At 38.6% G+C, this 18900-nt stretch overlaps 1 protein-coding gene across 4 annotated transcripts in view; it reads left to right on the forward strand.

Moving 5' to 3' along the window:
* The window catches only part of NSF (N-ethylmaleimide sensitive factor, vesicle fusing ATPase), an 81613-nt gene that overhangs the window by 43898 nt on the left and 18815 nt on the right, over window positions 1-18900 (forward strand). For all 4 annotated transcript variants that reach the window (XM_082779199.1, XM_082779200.1, XM_082779201.1 and 1 more), the window contains 9 exons: window positions 1254-1453; window positions 3317-3482; window positions 3998-4072; window positions 7037-7224; window positions 10502-10597; window positions 11056-11212; window positions 12389-12522; window positions 14627-14693; window positions 14885-14964. In XM_082779199.1, the coding sequence (XP_082635325.1) occupies window positions 1254-1453; window positions 3317-3482; window positions 3998-4072; window positions 7037-7224; window positions 10502-10597; window positions 11056-11212; window positions 12389-12522; window positions 14627-14693; window positions 14885-14964 (1163 nt within the window). The remainder of the gene's footprint in view (window positions 1-1253; window positions 1454-3316; window positions 3483-3997; window positions 4073-7036; window positions 7225-10501; window positions 10598-11055; window positions 11213-12388; window positions 12523-14626; window positions 14694-14884; window positions 14965-18900) is intronic.

The raw sequence follows: 18900 nt of genomic DNA on the forward strand, positions 1-18900 counted from the left end.
AAAATACGGTGCTTGTACATCATCATTGCTTTCTTGTTTCAGGATTTTCCAATGCTAGTTAGTCCCTTTGGATTGCTTCCAGGAGGAAAAATAAAGTTTTGTTTTGATGCATTTGTTTTTTTCTGTCTGGCTAGATCTTGTCTAAATGCTGGTAGTCCCATTAAATGACTAAAACCAGTTTCATAGCAGACATGTTGGTACCATGAACTTCTTAGCATAGTATAAGGCAGAGCATAAAATACTCTGTAAGAGTATTTTATAACTGTAAGAATATAAGAATATAACTGTAAGAATAGTATTCAGCTGTAAGAGTAGTGTAAGAATACTGGAGTTTTTCAGGTCTTCTAGTTACATGTCAAGTTCTCTCTTTTTTTTTTTTTTTTGGCCTCTAATGGTTCTAATAGTTCCTAGAAGCCCTTTTCAGTTTTCTCAATACTTGTTCTAAAAACCTAGACTCCTTTAAGCCCAATGCAGGGTTAAAAAGTTAGGCATTATTACATGATATCCCATGCTTTTCTGATTCATGAATCAGATTAATCTGCTTTACTTACATCTATGTTGAGAGTTCAGCATCAGTTGAGTAACTTTGATCTGATGCTTCATTTTCCTTACATATCTGAAAATTAAACTCAGCTGAATCTCTTCTGTAAAGGAATGCTGCTCATATGTGTTTTGTGCCCCTGTAAGAGAAGAGAGAAATGAATCAGATATCCTAAATTGTTAATTTAATTTAATTGTCCTAAATTGTTAATGCATCTTTCCTTGGTGTTCATGGTGTATAGGTGATGTTTTAAAAAAAAAAAAAAAAAATTTCTGCAGCCCCTCACTATCCGGGGATGATGATCATCCTAGAACCTACTCTGGGGTTTTGTTGAACTGAGAAGTATATTATTTACCTGCTTAGCAGGCACCTGTTTATTGAGCATTCTGCTGACAAGCAGTTATAGTTCAGGCTCTCAATCCTTAGCTCTTAATTTAGCATGCTTAATATATAGGGTGAGCATTTGTTCTGTTATGAGCTTTGGGTTATTTTTTGTTGGTCATTGCCAGATTGGTGGAATGAGTTTGATCCAGTCTGTCAATTCTATGTTTGTATTTCACTGCTAAAGATGATGTGATGCAGAGCTCAGGCTAATGCCCATCTCTGCAAGGTCACTGTAAAAGCATCCTTATTGTAAGCAGCAATTCCCTCTTTACAGTATTGCTCTTTCCTTTGTAAGCCTGCTTTCTAAACTTCTTCCCTCTTGTTCTAGGCTGCAAGCATGTGAAAGGCATTCTGTTATATGGACCTCCAGGCTGTGGTAAAACACTTATGGCGAGACAGATTGGCAAGATGCTGAATGCCAGAGAACCAAAGGTGGTCAATGGTCCAGAAATCCTCAATAAATACGTGGGCGAGTCTGAGGCCAACATCCGCAAGCTGTTTGCTGATGCAGAAGAAGAACAAAGAAGGGTAATGCAAACATAGATAAATAGCATGGTCAGGATGAATGTGCCTTAAAGAATGACTGGAAAGGAAGTTTATAATCAGAAAATTGCTGCTTGCATTAAAAGATTGAGTCACTGCTTCACTTGTGATTATAGTTACTCCTTGCAAGTCACTGAATATTAGTATTCTACGGATTCACACAATTTCAGTTGGAAGAAAAATAAAACCTAAACCATTAGCACCTGAAAAGGTAGCTGGTCTTCCTATTAGCTATGCCGAAGATAGACAGTTTGTTTAACTTCCATGTGGAGTTATTTTAAGATAATACAGTAGGGCCCATCCTGCTGTGTTTTGTATTATACAACGTGTCAGCTGCTCAGAAAGTGCTTAAAAATAGGGTCATAAACATTTTGCTCCATTTTTTGCTTTTCTTCTGTCTTTTTTTTTTTTTTTGAAACAGTCCATTTGGAGTTTTGCTAGTAGGTTCAGGTGGTGCATAAACTAGGACAAATTTCAAGTAAGTTCTCATGTCTTCAAGTTTTTGGTTTACAGGATTATAGTGTAGGTACATTATAATAATATTAAGTGTACATTTTAGTATTATAATAAGAATTATAATCAATACACCCTTAATTTTTCTCAGCAGAAAACTAATGGATAAGAATATTGTCTCAGAACCAGAGTATGGATCTTTGAAAGTGGAACTGGAAACAAAGATTTTGTTTTTTTTTTCCAAACTTTTTTTTAATCAATCGATTGAGCTGGCAATGAGAATCCTAGTCTTTGAATGTGTAAAAACTTTTTTTCCTTTGTGCTTTAGTAATTTTTCCTGTCACTTAATTGTGATTAAGATTTTATGGTAAAGAAGCTATATTTTCAGGTAAATTGCTACTAAGTAGTGATGTCTGTTCAGAAAACATTAGCAAAGGAGACTGTATACCTTAATTTTATGTCAGACAGTGCTGCAGGTTCTGAAATTACTTAATTTTCTTCTGCAAAAGATTTATTAATCTGAGCTTTACATGGGAACACATACAGATGTAAACAATCTCCTTTTCTCTGGTTGTTGCGATATAACTGAAAGCTGTGAGCTGCTTTTCCTTTGCAATAACACACCTGTTAAAATAGACTTTATATTGGCTGGAGGGGATGGTCTTGATGACAAGTTGTGAGATTAAAAAGGTCTCAAAAAGGTTGGTATTGTAATGACTTGTGTCTGGGGCAGATTGCCAGTGACAGCACATTTACCCATTATTAGCATGGTCTCCACTGTCCACAGTAGCTGTTGTAGAGGTAGAATTTGAAGGGGAAAAGCTTCATAATATGGTCACAAAAAGTATCCTGTTCTTTTACCAGCTGCAACTGCTTCACCTTTGAGTGAACCTGGGAAGAAGCAGTTCTATTCCTGATTGGCACTGAACAAATGGACTCCTTGAAAATACTAAGAACACAGTTACTGTGGCAAGATGTGTATTTCCTAACTTTGTGACCTGGGCTATTTCCAACATTGGGCGCATCCTTCCACAGATGTATTTTGTTCTTCATCTCTTTTTCAGCTGGCTTCCACAGATACCAAGTCCTGTGACCTTTGAGCTGTGTCTTCTGCCTTTTGGGCTTGTGCTTTTCATGTTCATTCTACTCCTGTCCACTGAAACACTGCTTCTCTTAGGACTGTCAGCTGTGAAATCTTGTGTTAGGACAAAGCCCACCAACAAGACAGCAAGATGATATTCTGAAAAGGGGTCTGATGCATAGCATGTGATACTAAAACCACTTGCAGATATCAATGTTTTGTATCTCTGTCTGATCTTATTGAGAAATTACTGTTTTGTTTGGATTGCTTTCAATGGTGACATGGCATTCCTGACATGTTTTTCTCTCCAATAGCTTGGAGCAAACAGCGGTGTTCATATCATCATTTTTGATGAAATTGATGCAATCTGCAAGCAGAGAGGAAGCATGGCGGGTAGCACTGGAGTCCACGATACTGTTGTAAACCAGTTGCTGTCTAAAATTGATGGAGTAGAACAACTCAATAACATCCTAGTGATTGGTATGATAATGCTGTCTTTCTTATTATGGGGTCAGGTTGAAAAATGCTGTTTTGTTTGCTGCAGGTCAGCTAACTTACCATTGCTGGTATTGGATGTGTTTGGACTCATCTGAATGACTGTTATTTGACAAGCAACAGTGGCATATTTAAAGGGAGATGTAATTGACTGATATTACTGTTTTAAAGATTTTTCTCATTTCACTTTTAATAGCAAGTGTTTGATTAAGAAAACTTGCAAAGAATAGTATGCACTGTTATATTGACATATGAAGGACTGGGGCTTTTTTAGCTATCTTTTTGAGTTGTTGTGATGCCAGGACTTGGGTAGGTTTGATCCCTATTGCCCTGACTCTACTTTAGGGCATGGCTTTTTCCAATATTTCTCAAAATGTCTGTCCTGTTTGTTTTTCTGAGACTCTGAGGTCTCGTGTTAGCTTTAGGGAGCATATTCAGGAGATGGAGGCCGATTTAGTTAGCTGAGTTAATGCTTATTTCGGTTTTAATTTTGCACTTAGGAATGACCAACAGACCTGACCTGATTGATGAAGCTCTGCTGAGACCAGGGAGACTTGAGGTGAAAATGGAGATTGGTAAGCAAACTAGTATATGTCAATACATAAGCTCACATTAACTTAGTCAGCAAATTAAAATACCATTTTAGATTTACCAATTGATAAGCCATTGACCTGATCATAGAATCATTTAGGTTGGAAAAGACCTCTAAGATCATCAAGGCCAACTGTTGACCTAGCAATAACAAGTCTATCACTAAACTATGGCCCTCAGAAACACGTCTGTGAGTCTTTTAAATACCTCCAGGGATGGTGATTCAACTACATTCCTGGGTAGCCTGTTCCAATGCTTTACAACCCCTTCGGTGAAGAATTTTTTTCCTAATATACAACCTAAGCCTCCCCAGGTGGAATTTCAGACTTTCTTCTTGTCCTAGTGTTGGGAGAAGAGACCAACGCCCAACATGCGGCAGCCTCCTTTGAGGTACTTGTAAGAGAGCAATGAGCCTCTGCTTCTCCAGGCTAAACAACCCCAGCCCCCTCAGCCACTCCTCATACGACTGTTCACCAGCTTCGTTGCCCTTCTTTAGGCATACTCCAGCACCTCAGTGTCCTTCTAGTGAGAGGCCCAAAACTGAACACAGTGTTTGAGGTGCAGCCTCACCAGAGCCGTGTATGGGGGGATGATCACCTCCCTGGTCCTGCTGGCTTCACTAGTTCTGATGCAAGCTGGGATGCTGTTGGCCTTGGCCACCTGAGTTCACTGCTGAGTTGTATTCAGCTTGCTATTAAGCAGTATCAGATTCTGTCCAGCAGAATTGGGTAGGGATGGGCAGGCAGGACCCTGAATCTCTTGCACTAATGAAAGGAACAAAGAAAGCACTGGACCACTCCTAGGTGGAAACTGCAGAACTGTTGATCTTGTAATGTGTGAGAGCAGTTCTTGACTTAGAGAAACATCCTTCTATTTGTATAAAGTGATAATGGTGAATTTAACCTTAGTAACTGCAAATGTTAAATAGCATTGGCTAAACGTTTCAGACTTGCTTATTCCAGAAGGTCTAGATTGCTTGCAACAACAGAACTAAAAACATGCGAAAGAGCGCTCTTAGCCATTTTTTTTAGTGATTTGGAAAAGGTTAATATCTGTTAGTAATTTAGAAGGGACTTTTTTAATTGTACACGTTTACTTGATACCGACTCCAAATTAATAGATTATTTATTATAACCTATGTGTTGTTTTTTTTTTTTTTTTTTTTTTTTTTTTTAAGAAATTAAGCCTGCATCAGCTTAGATTCAGGAAAACAAGTCTTAACTTCTGATCTTACAGACAAAGTCTCATTAGTGAAGATGAAGTCTTGAAGGGTGTTTAAAGGTTGGAAGCACAGTTTTAGATTTGTGATTTGAAAGAGTCCATAAAACATTTTCCTGTGAACTTCATACACACAAATGTTATGAAATATTTTCTGTACTCTGACCTATGCACTGAATAGTCTAAAGGTAAAAATAAATAAAATCTCAAAATGTAGTGAACCGTATGAGAATCGCAGGCAAAGAAGGCCATTAACATTGCTAAGGCGAGTTTCCTTTCAGTTGCGGAAGATTAGACGGAAATGTCCATATAACCCTAAAAATCATATGACATACTACATGGGAAGATAAGAGTTTGTAATTATTGGTCTAAAATGTTGGGAAACTCTTGAAATGGAACTTTCAGTGTAATGTTAAGTGTTTGCTAGGGATTTTTTTTCTTATCCTTAAAGGGTAACATCACTCTTTCAAAGATCCAGAAACACAAAGAGATTTTGTGATAGCTGAAAAGTGAAGATTTTAGGCAAAAGAAGAGAAGCTGATGACTATGAAGGCAGCCGCAGAGGTAACCTAGGCAGTAAACTGATGCCGATGCTCCAGAGTTAATGCTAATTACTCTGAATTTGATCACTGCAGGAAATAGTTTGTATTAGGCAGTATTGTGCGTATATCTCAGAGATGTGAGGACTAGAGAAGCAACTGGAGCACTAGCTAAGACTTAAAATCTTGTGGAGCACAGGCAGCACAGATGGTTTCTAAAATTTAGAAGGCTTATGAGACTAAGGTATTCAGTTGGATGCGGGAAAAAAAATATTAAGAGACTTGTGCCTATTCCTGGCATAGTATGCAAAAAAGGAAACTTGGACAAAGAAGAGTAGAGCAGTGCATGGAGTTGTTAGTGGCCAAGCTGACGAATAATCATGAGAAAGAACTAGCACTAGCAAAAATTATCATTTACAGTCTTTACAAAATGACACAGCTACAAGGAATTGAAGGGAAGTCTCAGCAAAGAAAGTGTGTTTTAGGGATGAAGAACTGTATATATAATAGTGGTTGCCTTTGTGCAATCTCGTGCTTAAAAACAAATGTGTAGGAGCAACTGTTTTTACTAAAACCAGGTAAGAGTTATTATTTATTTATTGTGTTATTTATTTATTTATTGTGTTGCAGGTGTATTACTTGCATCTTTAGCTGACAAAGTTAAATTAAATAAATTGCAGTCTGAGCAAGACTTCCCTAGAACATCGGATCCTTGTAATAAAGGCTCTGGAGGAAAATGAGCTGAAGTATAGTGTGGTTTTACCAAGAGAATGTTGTGCCAGATGGACACCTTACTTTAAAGAAAAACACTATGTTGCTAAGATGCAATCTGGGAAATAATCACTTATATCTGAGAAAATTAAGATTTTATGAAAATTGCAAGGTGGAACTGCGTTTAAGGATGCCAGGCTGACCAGATTGCTCTTGTGTACGGTGAATTCCTGGTATGGAAGCCTGAGAGCAATGAACTTGAAGGAAATTAAATTTAGGCTGTTTCTCTGTGTAGTGTGGGGGTGATGCCAAGGGCAAACTGCATACTTTCAAACATTTTTTTAAAAATATCCTACTTATGAATGAATTGCTTATATTGAGAAAGAGCCTTTGGAAGCAGGACCATTGAAGAGAGGTAAGGTTTTGCTGCAGCTGCTGTGCTGAGACACTGACTGGGATGCGCTCTGTTTAAAATCTCAGGTTTGCCGGACGAGAAGGGTAGATTTCAAATTCTCCATATCCACACAGTACGGATGCGGGAACATCAGCTGCTGGCTGAAGATGTGGACATTGCAGAGCTGGCAGTTGAGACTAAGAACTTCAGTGGTGCTGAATTAGAAGGCTTAGTTCGAGCTGCTCAGTCTACTGCTATGAACAGACATATCAAGGTCAGTCCTATCATCTCATGTTGAGGGGAAGGAAAAAGAGAAAATATGTAGAGTCTTTTATTGTATGTTTACTTCCAAATGGATAATGTCATCTCAGCTCCCTCCATTCTAGAGGAAGATTGCCTTGCTTTTTTCCATCCTTTGCTGATTATGGGAGGTCAGTGTATCTTTAAGTAGAAAGAAGTTATAAGGACCATGAAATGTCAGGTTATATTAATCCAGATGAAGAACACAGTATTCGATGGTGTTGAAATATGAGATGATTAGTTCATGAAGAAAGAGGCTGAAGGATGTAACCTCGCCAGCGGCCAAGAATTGGTGTGAATTACTGCAGAAGAGAGCCTTTGACATTAGTTGCCCAGCACTGATTTTTTTTAAATAAAAAGTCTGTTCAGCCTAAGATATGAAGAAAACAAATTATGCTTTCATTTCAGCAAGAAAAATAATTTGGTTGCTTTGACATTTATATCTATTGGGAGCTCTTGTTCTTTCTGCTTATGTTTTATATAGCCAAGAAAATTTGTTTGTTTCCTATAACCAAAAGCACAAACATGAACAGTTTCTCATTTTCTTGTGTTCTGTCTCAAAAAAGAAATCACATCTGGAGGTATTTTCATCCCCTTATATTTTCATCCATTTAAAAGCAAAGTGTTTTCCGTTTAATAATTAGTTTAACTTAGAATTGATGCATTTTCTTTGCTTGAATTTTGGGTGAATTTTGGGACTATTAGCATTTTGATATGATCCCTGCAGTGCCAACTTTTGCTGTGGGAGAGGAGACAAGGGCAATAATGAATATAAAAGAGCTGTCTCCTCCTTTAGGTGTGTATGTGATTAACATCTTAGTAATGTACATATTACTATATGTACTATGTGTACTATTACTATGTATTAATATGTGTATTCCATATGTCAAGCAACCACACTTGTTTTTCTTCTCAAACAGTTTGACAGTATTTTTGGATAATCTTACTGTTTATTATGAAGACATCTTCAGCCAAATGATACACTAAGGTCTTTCATTCTCTCCTATGAGTACTGCAAAACTTAAAATATACATCACATGCCTGACCTAGATTTCAGAAGCACTTGTGTGGAAGCCACAAAACAAATAGCGTTTGAAAATCAAATGGAATTATCCTTCTGAATCATTTAAGTTCTTCTGATAACCTTTCAAAATACTTCAATGTTAAAAATTAAAATGTACAATCCATTAAAGGTTAGGAAAGAAAGGAAGCTTCCTATTTGTACGTGTACAACTTGAGGAATATATTAATAGCGTTTTGAGTACATTTGCTTCCCTCTGCAAAACAGAAGAGTGATTAACGTGCACTAAAGATCCTCTATATTCTTAGCATCCTCTGTTTCTGCTGGGTGAGCGTTTTTGTGAGGAGGGGCTCTATCATTTCAGCTGTTCTTGGGTTACAAATATTTTTTAGGCCAGTCTGGGTTACTGAAGTTGCTGTTTAGAAGCTGCTTTTGTTACTCTGCAAGATAAGCATAATGTGTTTCCTTCACATGCTCAAGTGCAGTCCCTGTTCTTGTAGATCATGCTAGTCAGAAGATAATGTCTTTTAGATGTGTTTGAGAGGGAATATTATTTGACTTTTCCATCACCTTGGTCTTAGGAAAAGGCGATAGAGGTTTCTCTGCCTTCTGAGAAATGCCTTGAAATCCCAAGTTTTTACCTCCTGAACAGAGAGATCATGTAGGGCCATCATGCTCTCAGGTAAAAGCATGTAGTGTGGAAAGATGCAGGTAAGTTTCAACGAAAGTTGTTTTGGAATCTAGAGGAATTTCTTATGGTATAGTTTGAAGTACAGAAATTATGAAAGGACTTTCAAGACAGCAGTAAGTCAAGCATAGGAGAATTTAGATCTTTTGCCTCATCTCCGATTTACTTTATATGTTTAAAAAAAAATGTTTCTGCTTTGCCACTTAGCAGTTAGATGAATTGCTTTTCTCAGACCAACTTCTGCCCTCCTTTTGTGACTAATCCTCTTTCTGATATCTGTAACTCCACTCAGGATTCTCAGCAGACTGCACCGATAGGATTAGTCTGTAATAACCAGTGTTTGTACGACACTTAGTGGAAAAGTTGCTTCAAATCTATGTAATTCCTGATTGTTGCCCAAGGCAATCAATATACTTGCAGATCTAGAAATAATCCTAGTAAGTGGAGCTGCTCCATATTGTAGAGCTGCAGCCATAGTCAGTAATACATCCGAATGAAGCCTACAGCTTTAAAGGCTACTCTCAATATGTTTTTAATTCTTGAAAACCTCTTCTAGCTCCAGTCTGAGCAGCTTTGAGCTATCTCCTCAGTCACAACTAGAGGGTACTAGAAATGATTTACAAGAAAAGATCGCAGTAGTGCTTTGTCTTCTGTATGTTTGTTTCCAGTCACTAGGTTTTAAATGCTGCTGCTGTTCCCAAACTGCCCAAAAAGGAGAGCAATGTGAGCTGAGCTTTGTAGCTTACTTAGTAAACAAATTAGTAAACAAATGTAGCTTGTTTATTCCAAGTAATGCTGCTGATAGTGCTGCCTTGGGAACATTCACAGCTTTGGTTGGACTGAAGCAAATAAAGACAAACTAGTAAGAAGTCTAATATTTACCAATCCCCTTAAAGACTTTCATGTAGGGAGAGGAAAGTGAATCGTTTGAAGTTGTCAAAAATGGAGTGGGCAAATTTAGAGTTGGGTTTAACCAAACCTGAATTTGTCTTTCTGAAAAAAAATCACAAAATGGAAGAGGCTTCACCACCTTCCTAGCTAGCACCTGGACTGTGCAATAAAGAAATATTTCTATAGCCTCTAAAGGCCGGGGGGGAGTGGTTCCTTACTCTAAAGGGGAACCTACATAACTCCTCTACATTACAGAAATCTAAATTTAAGTGAGATTAGTCCCATATCGGCACTAGTGTCTGCTTCACTGACAGATGGTTTAAAGAGGCAAGGCAGCAGCAAGGATGGTGCAGAGCTTCTGTCCTGTTCATATCTGGGGTTGCTTCTCTGAGCAGTGGGATCATGGCCATGCTCTTCACTTTTCACCCAGTGGGATGTAACAATTGTTACTCAATGACTTTTGGGGGCCGGCGGATGGCTGTGGATCTGAAGGTGATGATTGCTCCGGTGGTACTCAGCAGATGTTCAACAACTTTTAAAAAGCATTTTTGTTGTTGCATACCATCTATGGGGTTGAATCCTTGGATGGAAGCTGCTAAGGGGTCAGGTGCAGTAGTGCTGCACTTCACTGTGTTTTGTTGCCCTCTTCAGGCCAGCAACAAAGTGGAAGTGGATATGGAGAAGGCAGAAAGCTTGCGTGTGACAAGAGGAGACTTCTTTGCGTCTTTGGAGAACGACATCAAACCGGTGAGTAGGCAGCATGCGACTTGGGTGATAGAGTTACGCAGAACAGTTAATGATGCAAGAGAGCAACTTCCTTCTGGGATCAGATGTGCTGTAATTCACTGTGGTCTGAAGTATTGTATCCTGTGTTGTAGGAAGGAAAGCAGGGAGCTGCTCTCTGCCTGCAACAGTAAGGCTCTATTTTATACCTTTTCTTCTATGCAAGAATCTTAAAAAGCAATAGAACAAATAAAGCAGCACAGTTTCTTCTCCTTGTTGTATGTACACTCTCCCTTTTATGCTACTTCAGTCAATTGATGTCAGCTTTCATGCGGACTGTAACAGGAGACTTAAGCCCCGTTTTTGAGAATTTAAATTTTGAGAATTTAAATGACATAGATTCAAAACACATTGGTGACTTGCACTGATTAGAATATGTGCTGAGGATACATGTAAAATAAATGCTGCCTCTCTTAATATAGGCATTTGGAACCAACCAGGAAGACTATGCGAGTTATATCATGAATGGTATTATTAAGTGGGGTGATCCAGTAACAAGGGTATTGGATGATGGGGAGCTGCTTGTTCAACAGACCAAGAACAGTGACCGTACTCCACTTGTTAGCGTTCTTCTAGAAGGTAAAGTTATAAAATAAATAAATAAATAAATAAGTATTTAAAAAGAAAGAAACTTGTGTAAATAATTTTTATCTGTTGCCCACATGGTGGCTGTTATATCCTGCAACTGCATGTAGAAGTAACATATAGGAGGAAAAATAGAATTAATTTCCTTCTCTATATTGGGTGAAATTAGTTTAGATATTAACACTGGCTTCTCAGCATGAAATTTGAGGGGATGATCTAAGTCCTGGTCTTGGAACAACAGAAAAGTGAGTGTATGCGGTTGATCTAAATGTGGATGTTTTACAGTTCAAACATCTTTAGCTGAGTTAGGTATCACTGTTCGATTTCAAGTCATTGGAGATCTCAACAGTGTTATCAACTGAGTTCAAATAACAGTTCATCTGGCCACTTTTAGGTGTGTACTGTTAGAGGAGGATTGCCCTCCATCAGCACTGTTGTTGACTATGAAGAGTCTAGGAAGCTAGTTCAATATCTCTGTTGCAGATGTTAAAGTGTACGTTATTTACTACTTCCCTCTTTCTTTTTCCTGAAGTCTAAAAGTTTGGATTGCTTCTATTGCTTAGTGGTTTGTTGCTTTGAAATTAAACCCTGAATAGCTTCCCCTGAATAATTCTGTGTTTGTGGTCAGCATATTTCAACATATTGCTTGTATGCAATACCTTACTGTATTCCAGATTGATTTGTACTCAGTGTATAGATTCAGATGTGTTTTGGTCTTTGAATTATCCTAGTGTGAATTCAGACAAATTATAAGTTGTCTTTGTCAATATTTACTTGGCATTCATGCTGTTTGCTTGTTTACCATGGTACCTCCAGAAAACATATCTCTAAGGGGCATGAAAGTGGTTCAGAAAGATTCTGCAAAATACAAACACATACTAATTTTGCTGCAGTGCCCTCTTCTATAAAATATGTCTCATTCTCTTTTGTGTTTGTTTCATGGCAAATCAGACTGCATGTGCTCAAATAGTTGCATTAATTTCCTTCTTTCTGCAATCCAGTCCTCCAGATGAGGGAGCGTTCCCTCTGCAAGTAGAAGAAAAGGGCACTTCACACTGCAAATACCTGTGAAAAAAATCATAATCATATTTAAAATATCATCCATGCTGAGCCTTACCAGAACTGTTTTCTCCTTTGATTTTTTTTAATTTTGTTTTTCCTTTGGATCAGGTCCCCCCCACAGTGGGAAGACTGCTTTAGCAGCAAAAATAGCTGAGGAATCCAACTTCCCCTTTATCAAGATCTGTTCTCCTGATAAGATGATTGGATTTTCTGAAACAGCCAAGTGCCAGGCTATGAAGAAGGTACTTCTGCACCCTCCTCTTTTGTTTGATGACAATTCAATTCTGTGTGCTGTAGTAGATTGAAAAGTGAATATTCCTTGAGATTGTGCTTTCTTTCCTCTGTAGGTCCTAAATTCCTATACACGTTTGTTTATAAAACTAAATGAATGTTTTTGGGGCACTGACACTCAGTGACTCATCCCATGACACTTAGTTTCTTTAGAAACCCTTTTGAAAAACCCAGCAAACACTGGCCAGTGACTGTTAAACAAAATTACAGCAGTTCAGTAAGCTCTATGTATCACCAAACAGATGTTGTGAAAAAATGTAAATGGATATATTGCTTTGTGTAAAAACAGTGTTGTGTTAAAGCAGTGCTATTCCCCATCTTCTGAAAGCCTGTAATAACGTACTAGGCCACCCAAATACTCAGCAAGTGCACTGTGGAATTCTGGAAGAGTAAAGTCAGTTGTTGTGTGTAGTGTCCAAATGCTTTAGATTCTACAGTAGTCTTCTCTTTATATTTAATTCAATAGAAGTCTCTTCAGTTGAAGTTCCATGGCAGAATCACTAGTATTATAGATTATTCTAGCTGCAGGAAAACTTTTTTTTTTGGTATTGCTTGTGGTCAGTTGTAATTCCATATGTGATCACAAAGAAATGTTCATTGTGTGTTTGGAATTTATTTTCCTAATTAATAATCTGCTAATAAATGAATGCAGAGGGTTCTGGTTAAACTCCTGCTGCTGAACAGAAAGCAAAGAAGTGGCACCTTTGAAGATGCTACCTGTGCATGTTGCCATTGAGTTAATTAGCTGCTTTGATAATTGTGTTCCAGGCACTGAAAGATCAAAGGAAGCTCTTTAGATAGAAAGAATCACATTTGTTCTGGATGTTTTCAGGGTGCCTGACAGGGTAGACCTGAAAGAAGGCAAGGATCTTGCTGAAAGTAGCATGTATAAATTTATAGCTCACAGGCCTTTTGCTCATGTGTCTTCAAAAAAAATGTTTGCTTGCTTTGTCCCAGCTGAGGAGATTTCATGTGATTGCTTTGAATAAAGTCTCAGGGTGGTTTGTGCATGGATTATTTGGTTCTGGAAGGGAAAATGTCAAGGTTCTGGCCCAGTCAGGTCTGATATATAGTCATAACTAAAAATGGAACAAAACATCTGAGCAGTGATGAGCAAGCCTGGAGCTTTGTCTCCAAAGATGAAGATAGGAAAGGCTCAGGGTTGCACTTGGAAGGAGCAGATCCTGCCTGAATTAAACTAGGAACAGTTTTGAGGTGACAAAGTTAGTTTAAATTAGAGGTTTAACAACTTGGAGAGCAGGGGAAATGCAGACAAATTGAACAACTTAGATTGTTTCAAGTAGTCAAATGGAAGAAAAGAAATTTCATTTACAAAAGCAATTTACTCTTCTGGCTGAATTATACTGGATTAGGCAGGTAAATGAGATATGTTACTCTAAGAATAAAGAAATAACCCATTGCAAGATTGCATAGTTTTTAAGAGAAGCAGTGTGCTCACAGCTGGAAGCCCAGTTTGTAATTTAGATTCTAAAAGGATCATTCTGGATTTCACTTGAATCCAGGGTATGCTGGAGGTAGGCTTGCAATACCACTGAAGTCCTTAGTGCTACTCGTAGTTTAAATCCAATCTTTGCAGTTGCTGCTCTATAAAGGGTGATATGGAGGCTTAATCACTAGGTCTTGTTATAACCAATATCCAGCCTGTATATAAAAACTTCATAATTGCATTATGATCGTGGCGGTGGGTTTTTTTTGTCTGTGTGTGTATTGTTATATTCTCAGTATTGCCCCAGCTCCAAAAACCAAAGGAAGGGTGTTCTGTTTTGTCTATTCTTTACAATCAAATGCAGCAGCAGCTGGCTTTTTTGCAAAATGTATTGGGTAAATAAACAAAGCTCATCTCTGAATTTGAGATTGTCAGTGCTTTATTAAATGCAGGTAGAGTCTAGTCTTGTGGTATTTATGTTCTTTATTCTCTGTTTATTCTTCTAAATATTGCTGTGCTTAGTTAAAAACAAATCAACAGTTCCAATTGTGACTATTGTAGTTTTGCCGATGAGATTTAACAGTGAGTCATTTTGCTGTTTTTATTAGATCTTTGATGATGCGTACAAGTCCCAGCTAAGCTGTGTTGTTGTGGACGACATTGAGAGACTCCTAGGTGAGTTAGGACAATGGGGAGTGTGTTGTCCGTTGTGCAGAAATACTGAAATATTTGCAGTATTGAAATATCACAAACCAGAAGTGGTTTGGAACTGTTTACTTTAGGAGCTTTGAACTGCTTTCTGTTACAGTCAAGTGGTTTATATGTGCAACTGCTTAATGGGCATTAAAATGCATTTTTCATTTCAGATTACGTTCCAATTGGACCACGGTTCTCTAATCTGGTATTGCAAGCCCTTCTTGTACTGCTAAAGAAGGCCCCCCCTCAGGTAAGAAAGTAATCGAGGAGGGAGATGCCTTATTCCTGTAATAATTTTGACAGTGGAGGGCTTTGTGTCTTGCTGATAACTGCTGTGCTGCCAGTGGTATTAGTGCTATTGTCTCTGATTCAGACAAGTTAATCCTAGCCTGCTGCTGTTCATTCAGTTAGACATTTCTAGGATAACCACAAAGGATTCATCATTAATTATCTAATTATTTAAGGGTGAATCTTACGGAGTTAGCCCTAGAAATACTAACAAAGGAAACAGGTTAAACCTTTAGCATGTAAACTTCAAACATGCAAGCAGTGAGCTTTCTGATTTCACTAAGGAGCAGTACACTCCAAATTGATCCCTAGCTCAAGCATGTGCTCCCTTCTTATTCAGAATTGATTTCTGAGTAATGTACGATTGGGGATGCTAGGGTTTTAATTTGTTCTTAACTTGAAATTATCAGGTGTTAATTAAAAAAAGGTGAGTAAGGCTCCAGATTTTACATCTCTTTCTGGCCCTGTCAATTTGTACTTTTTTGACTTGACAAGATTTAAGAAAATCAGAAGCAATAATGTTTCTGAAGCTTGCACTGAATGAGACGAGCATGGAGGGACGCTTCTTTTTTGTTTGCCATTTTTCCTGTCATTCACTAGAATTCTGTGCTGTGTGTGAAAGTATCTGCATGAATAAGTAACATGCTAACAGGAAAACCTTGAAAGTTGGTGTCAGGTAAAAGTAGAGAAACACAGCCTGGCTGAACTCTTTTTTTTTTTTTTGTCATTTTTAATATCTTGGAAACAGTTATGTATGCATGAGTATTGTTTTCATTAGATAGTTTGGTGAAAAGACCTTTCAAATCTAGAACTTTGAACTAAATTGTAATGCCACAGACCCTGAAGTTCCCCTTGTGGCTGTCAACCTGGGAGAACAAAGATTTCTCCCAGTGAGCTGTCTGTGCCATGTGAAGCCTCTGATATCAAACTTGGATTCTGTTATCATGTAAGTTGGAACAGAAAGGCTGGCTGTGTGCAGCTGCACAACCCTGTTTTTGATAGCTGTAATCTCATGTAATCGTTAACCTATTGCTAGGTATTCCCATAGTACTAGGAAATGATTATTCCCATAGATCAGCAGGAAAAAATAGAACATGATTTGGCTCAGTAGTCCAAGGAATTTATAATATTAGGCTTTGCATTTTATCACTGTCCTCTGAATGTATTTTGCTGCTTAGTTGCACTTTTGTTGGCACCCAAGTCTCCCCGAAAGCAGGATGCCGGGCTTGAAGCTCTCAGATATTTGCCAAGTTTATGCATGTTGCTAGAGATTTGTACTTTGCAATGTTTGAAATGCCCTCAAGGCTGGAAGACTTTGGGTTGACAGCCAATATTATGGTGACTTAAGCCATAAATTGTTGGAGGGTAAAGAGTTTTCTGAGGAAATGTCACTGTTTGATTGATGCTTTTTTTTCTTTTCTTTTAAGTGTCCACTATTGGCTACTGTAGAAATTCGGACATGAGGTTAGAAGGGCCTTTTATGCTGACCTACTTTTGCTGTTCTGATCATAGGGCTCTTTCTAGCATGTTTGTTTCCTGTGAGCTCTCTGTGATAATCATGTCATCTGGGGATTATTTCTTTCATTTAAAAAAAAAAAAAAAAACACCAAACACAACTGTGTATAAGATGTGGATTCATGCAGGAAAAGGCCAAGAGTTCTCTGCTGTGAACCTTTACTGTGAAAAAGATTGAATGTGGGTAAGGAGACTCTTAAGGCTTTTAAGCTCAAATGAGAAACCCACAAGGGAGATAATACTGCTGGTTAATCATTGCCCTTCGAAGTTCCCTCTGAGATCACTAGTTCCCTTGGGGAGCAATTTATTTGGAAGGAATGGCTGGTTTCAAGGGTTTTGGTTGTAATTTGAGATGCAGATAAATGCTTTAAATGTACATGAGTAACATCAGTGGTACTAACCTGCTCCATGAGGTCAAACCGACGCAAATCTCTGTGGGATTGGGGTCATGGTTTAGGTTCATTCCTCATTCCTTGTAAAAACAGTGTCCTGGCTCATACCATACACCATACGTGTCCCAGTGCTGGGAGAAATTGTTGGCAACGTGCTGGGGAGGCAGTACCTGGCTTCCTTTTCTGTCAGTAGTTGCAGGGGCCCAAAATACGAACGCAGGTGATTTGAAAAGCTTAAGAATGGGAATGACAAAGCAGTTGAAAGTGCAAGCAAGGAATGAGTGGGAAGCAGAGAGCATTCCGGCAGTGCAGCTTTGCTGCTCCCATCTTTGTGGCCCAGATTATGTATTCACACAGTGTTGTCACATCACTTGCAGAGTATACTTAATGTGCAAGCAGCTTCCTACAATTACTGTAGGCTATGTGTGTAAGAAGAGCATTTCTGGGATGATACCTTATTAATTATGCATTGAGGTATATGTCTCTGTTAAATTGGTTTATGAAAGCTGCTTCCCAGATTTCCCTCCTCTTATTGCAACTGTATTATTTTAACGCAGTGTGTGAAGGGCACATTCTCAAACCTTCTGTTTTTCTAGCTTGTTTGTACTTTGCAGAAGTTTTGGGAGTAAACATGTTAGACTTTAAAAAAAAATAAATTAGAAACGTTTGTCATTTTGCTTTAAATTCCCAGTCACTGCTCATGACTGCTAGTTCCTCTGAGCAATGCTTAAATAGTGGTATCTATTACTTGTTCAAGAAGACTGAAAAACATTGCATTTTGTTTAGTATCTTTTTTTAAACCAATTAAAAAGCTTTTCTAAAATGGACTGAAGAGAAGAAAATAAACCATGTTCTCTTGGGTCTTTATTTCAATCAAGTTTCACTGTGTTGTGCAGGAGAAGAGGCTGGGGGGGATAGAAAAACTGAAAAGGACTGTCGCAGCGGGGAGCCAAGCGGGAGAAAAGGACTTCTCTGAGAACTAAGCAGCAGCAGCTCCGAAAGCCGAAGCTGCTTCATCTACATGCAGAGTCACACAAGGCATGGAGACGCTCACCAGCCCCACAGAGGTTTCACATGTGCTTCCCTGCTGGTTCCTGTGAAAAGCTAACAATTGGCTCAAAGGGTGAAAGACCATTGCAGCATCCCCGCGCTAAGCTGGACGTACAATTTGTGCAGTGTTATGAAATGTCTGGCTTAGCGAGATGCTCTCGAACACTCTTGTGGATGCCCTTCCACTGTTCCCAGAGGCCCCCAGACCCTTTCCTCTCCGGGACACAGGGGGCTTTTGCAGATTTATGAAAGTTGATGGGGGAAAGAGGAAAATAATCTCCTTGTTTGATATAATCCCACATACATTCCCGATTCCACGTCACTTGGTATGAATTGGAAGCAACTCCAATCAATAGAGATGTTACGCTTACACCTGTAAACCTGGGGAACTGCATTTTCTCCCATTACGTGTGAAGAATCTCAAAACATATACTTAAAAATATAGAAGGGGCCAAAGTTGAGTGAGCAGCCAATGACTATCCAACAGAGGCACTTCAGTATCCACCAGCACTTGGCTGTAGAGTATTTTAAGCTCCCTTTGCCTGGGGCTGGTGAGATGTGCTGAAATGATGTAATTTGAGACTCTGCTGACACGCTGGGACTTCATTTGCTTGTAGCAGTCTATGAAATTCATTTATGATCTAGTTTGTCTTAGGTAGTCAATACAATAATATGGTGCCTCTTAGGAAGTGAGTGCTAAGAAGAATCAATCTCATAATGCTTGAAAATGTAGTCATTGAAAACTACTCCCTTTTTTGAACTTTGAACGCCGTAGTTGTCTGGTTATGGTTATGTCCTTTAGTCAGATAAAATCCGTGTAGTAGAGAGAGGTGAAATCTGGGGTTACCCCACTTCTAGAATGCAGTGGGGGCAAGTTGCACATCTGTGTCTCCTTAGTGTGGAGGGAGCCTGGGCTTCCAACTGAGGCACCTCTATTGTCT

The sequence above is a fragment of the Aythya marila genome (assembly GCF_965140915.1).
Source record: "Aythya marila genome assembly, chromosome: 25".
Classification (NCBI taxonomy): domain Eukaryota; kingdom Metazoa; phylum Chordata; class Aves; order Anseriformes; family Anatidae; genus Aythya; species Aythya marila.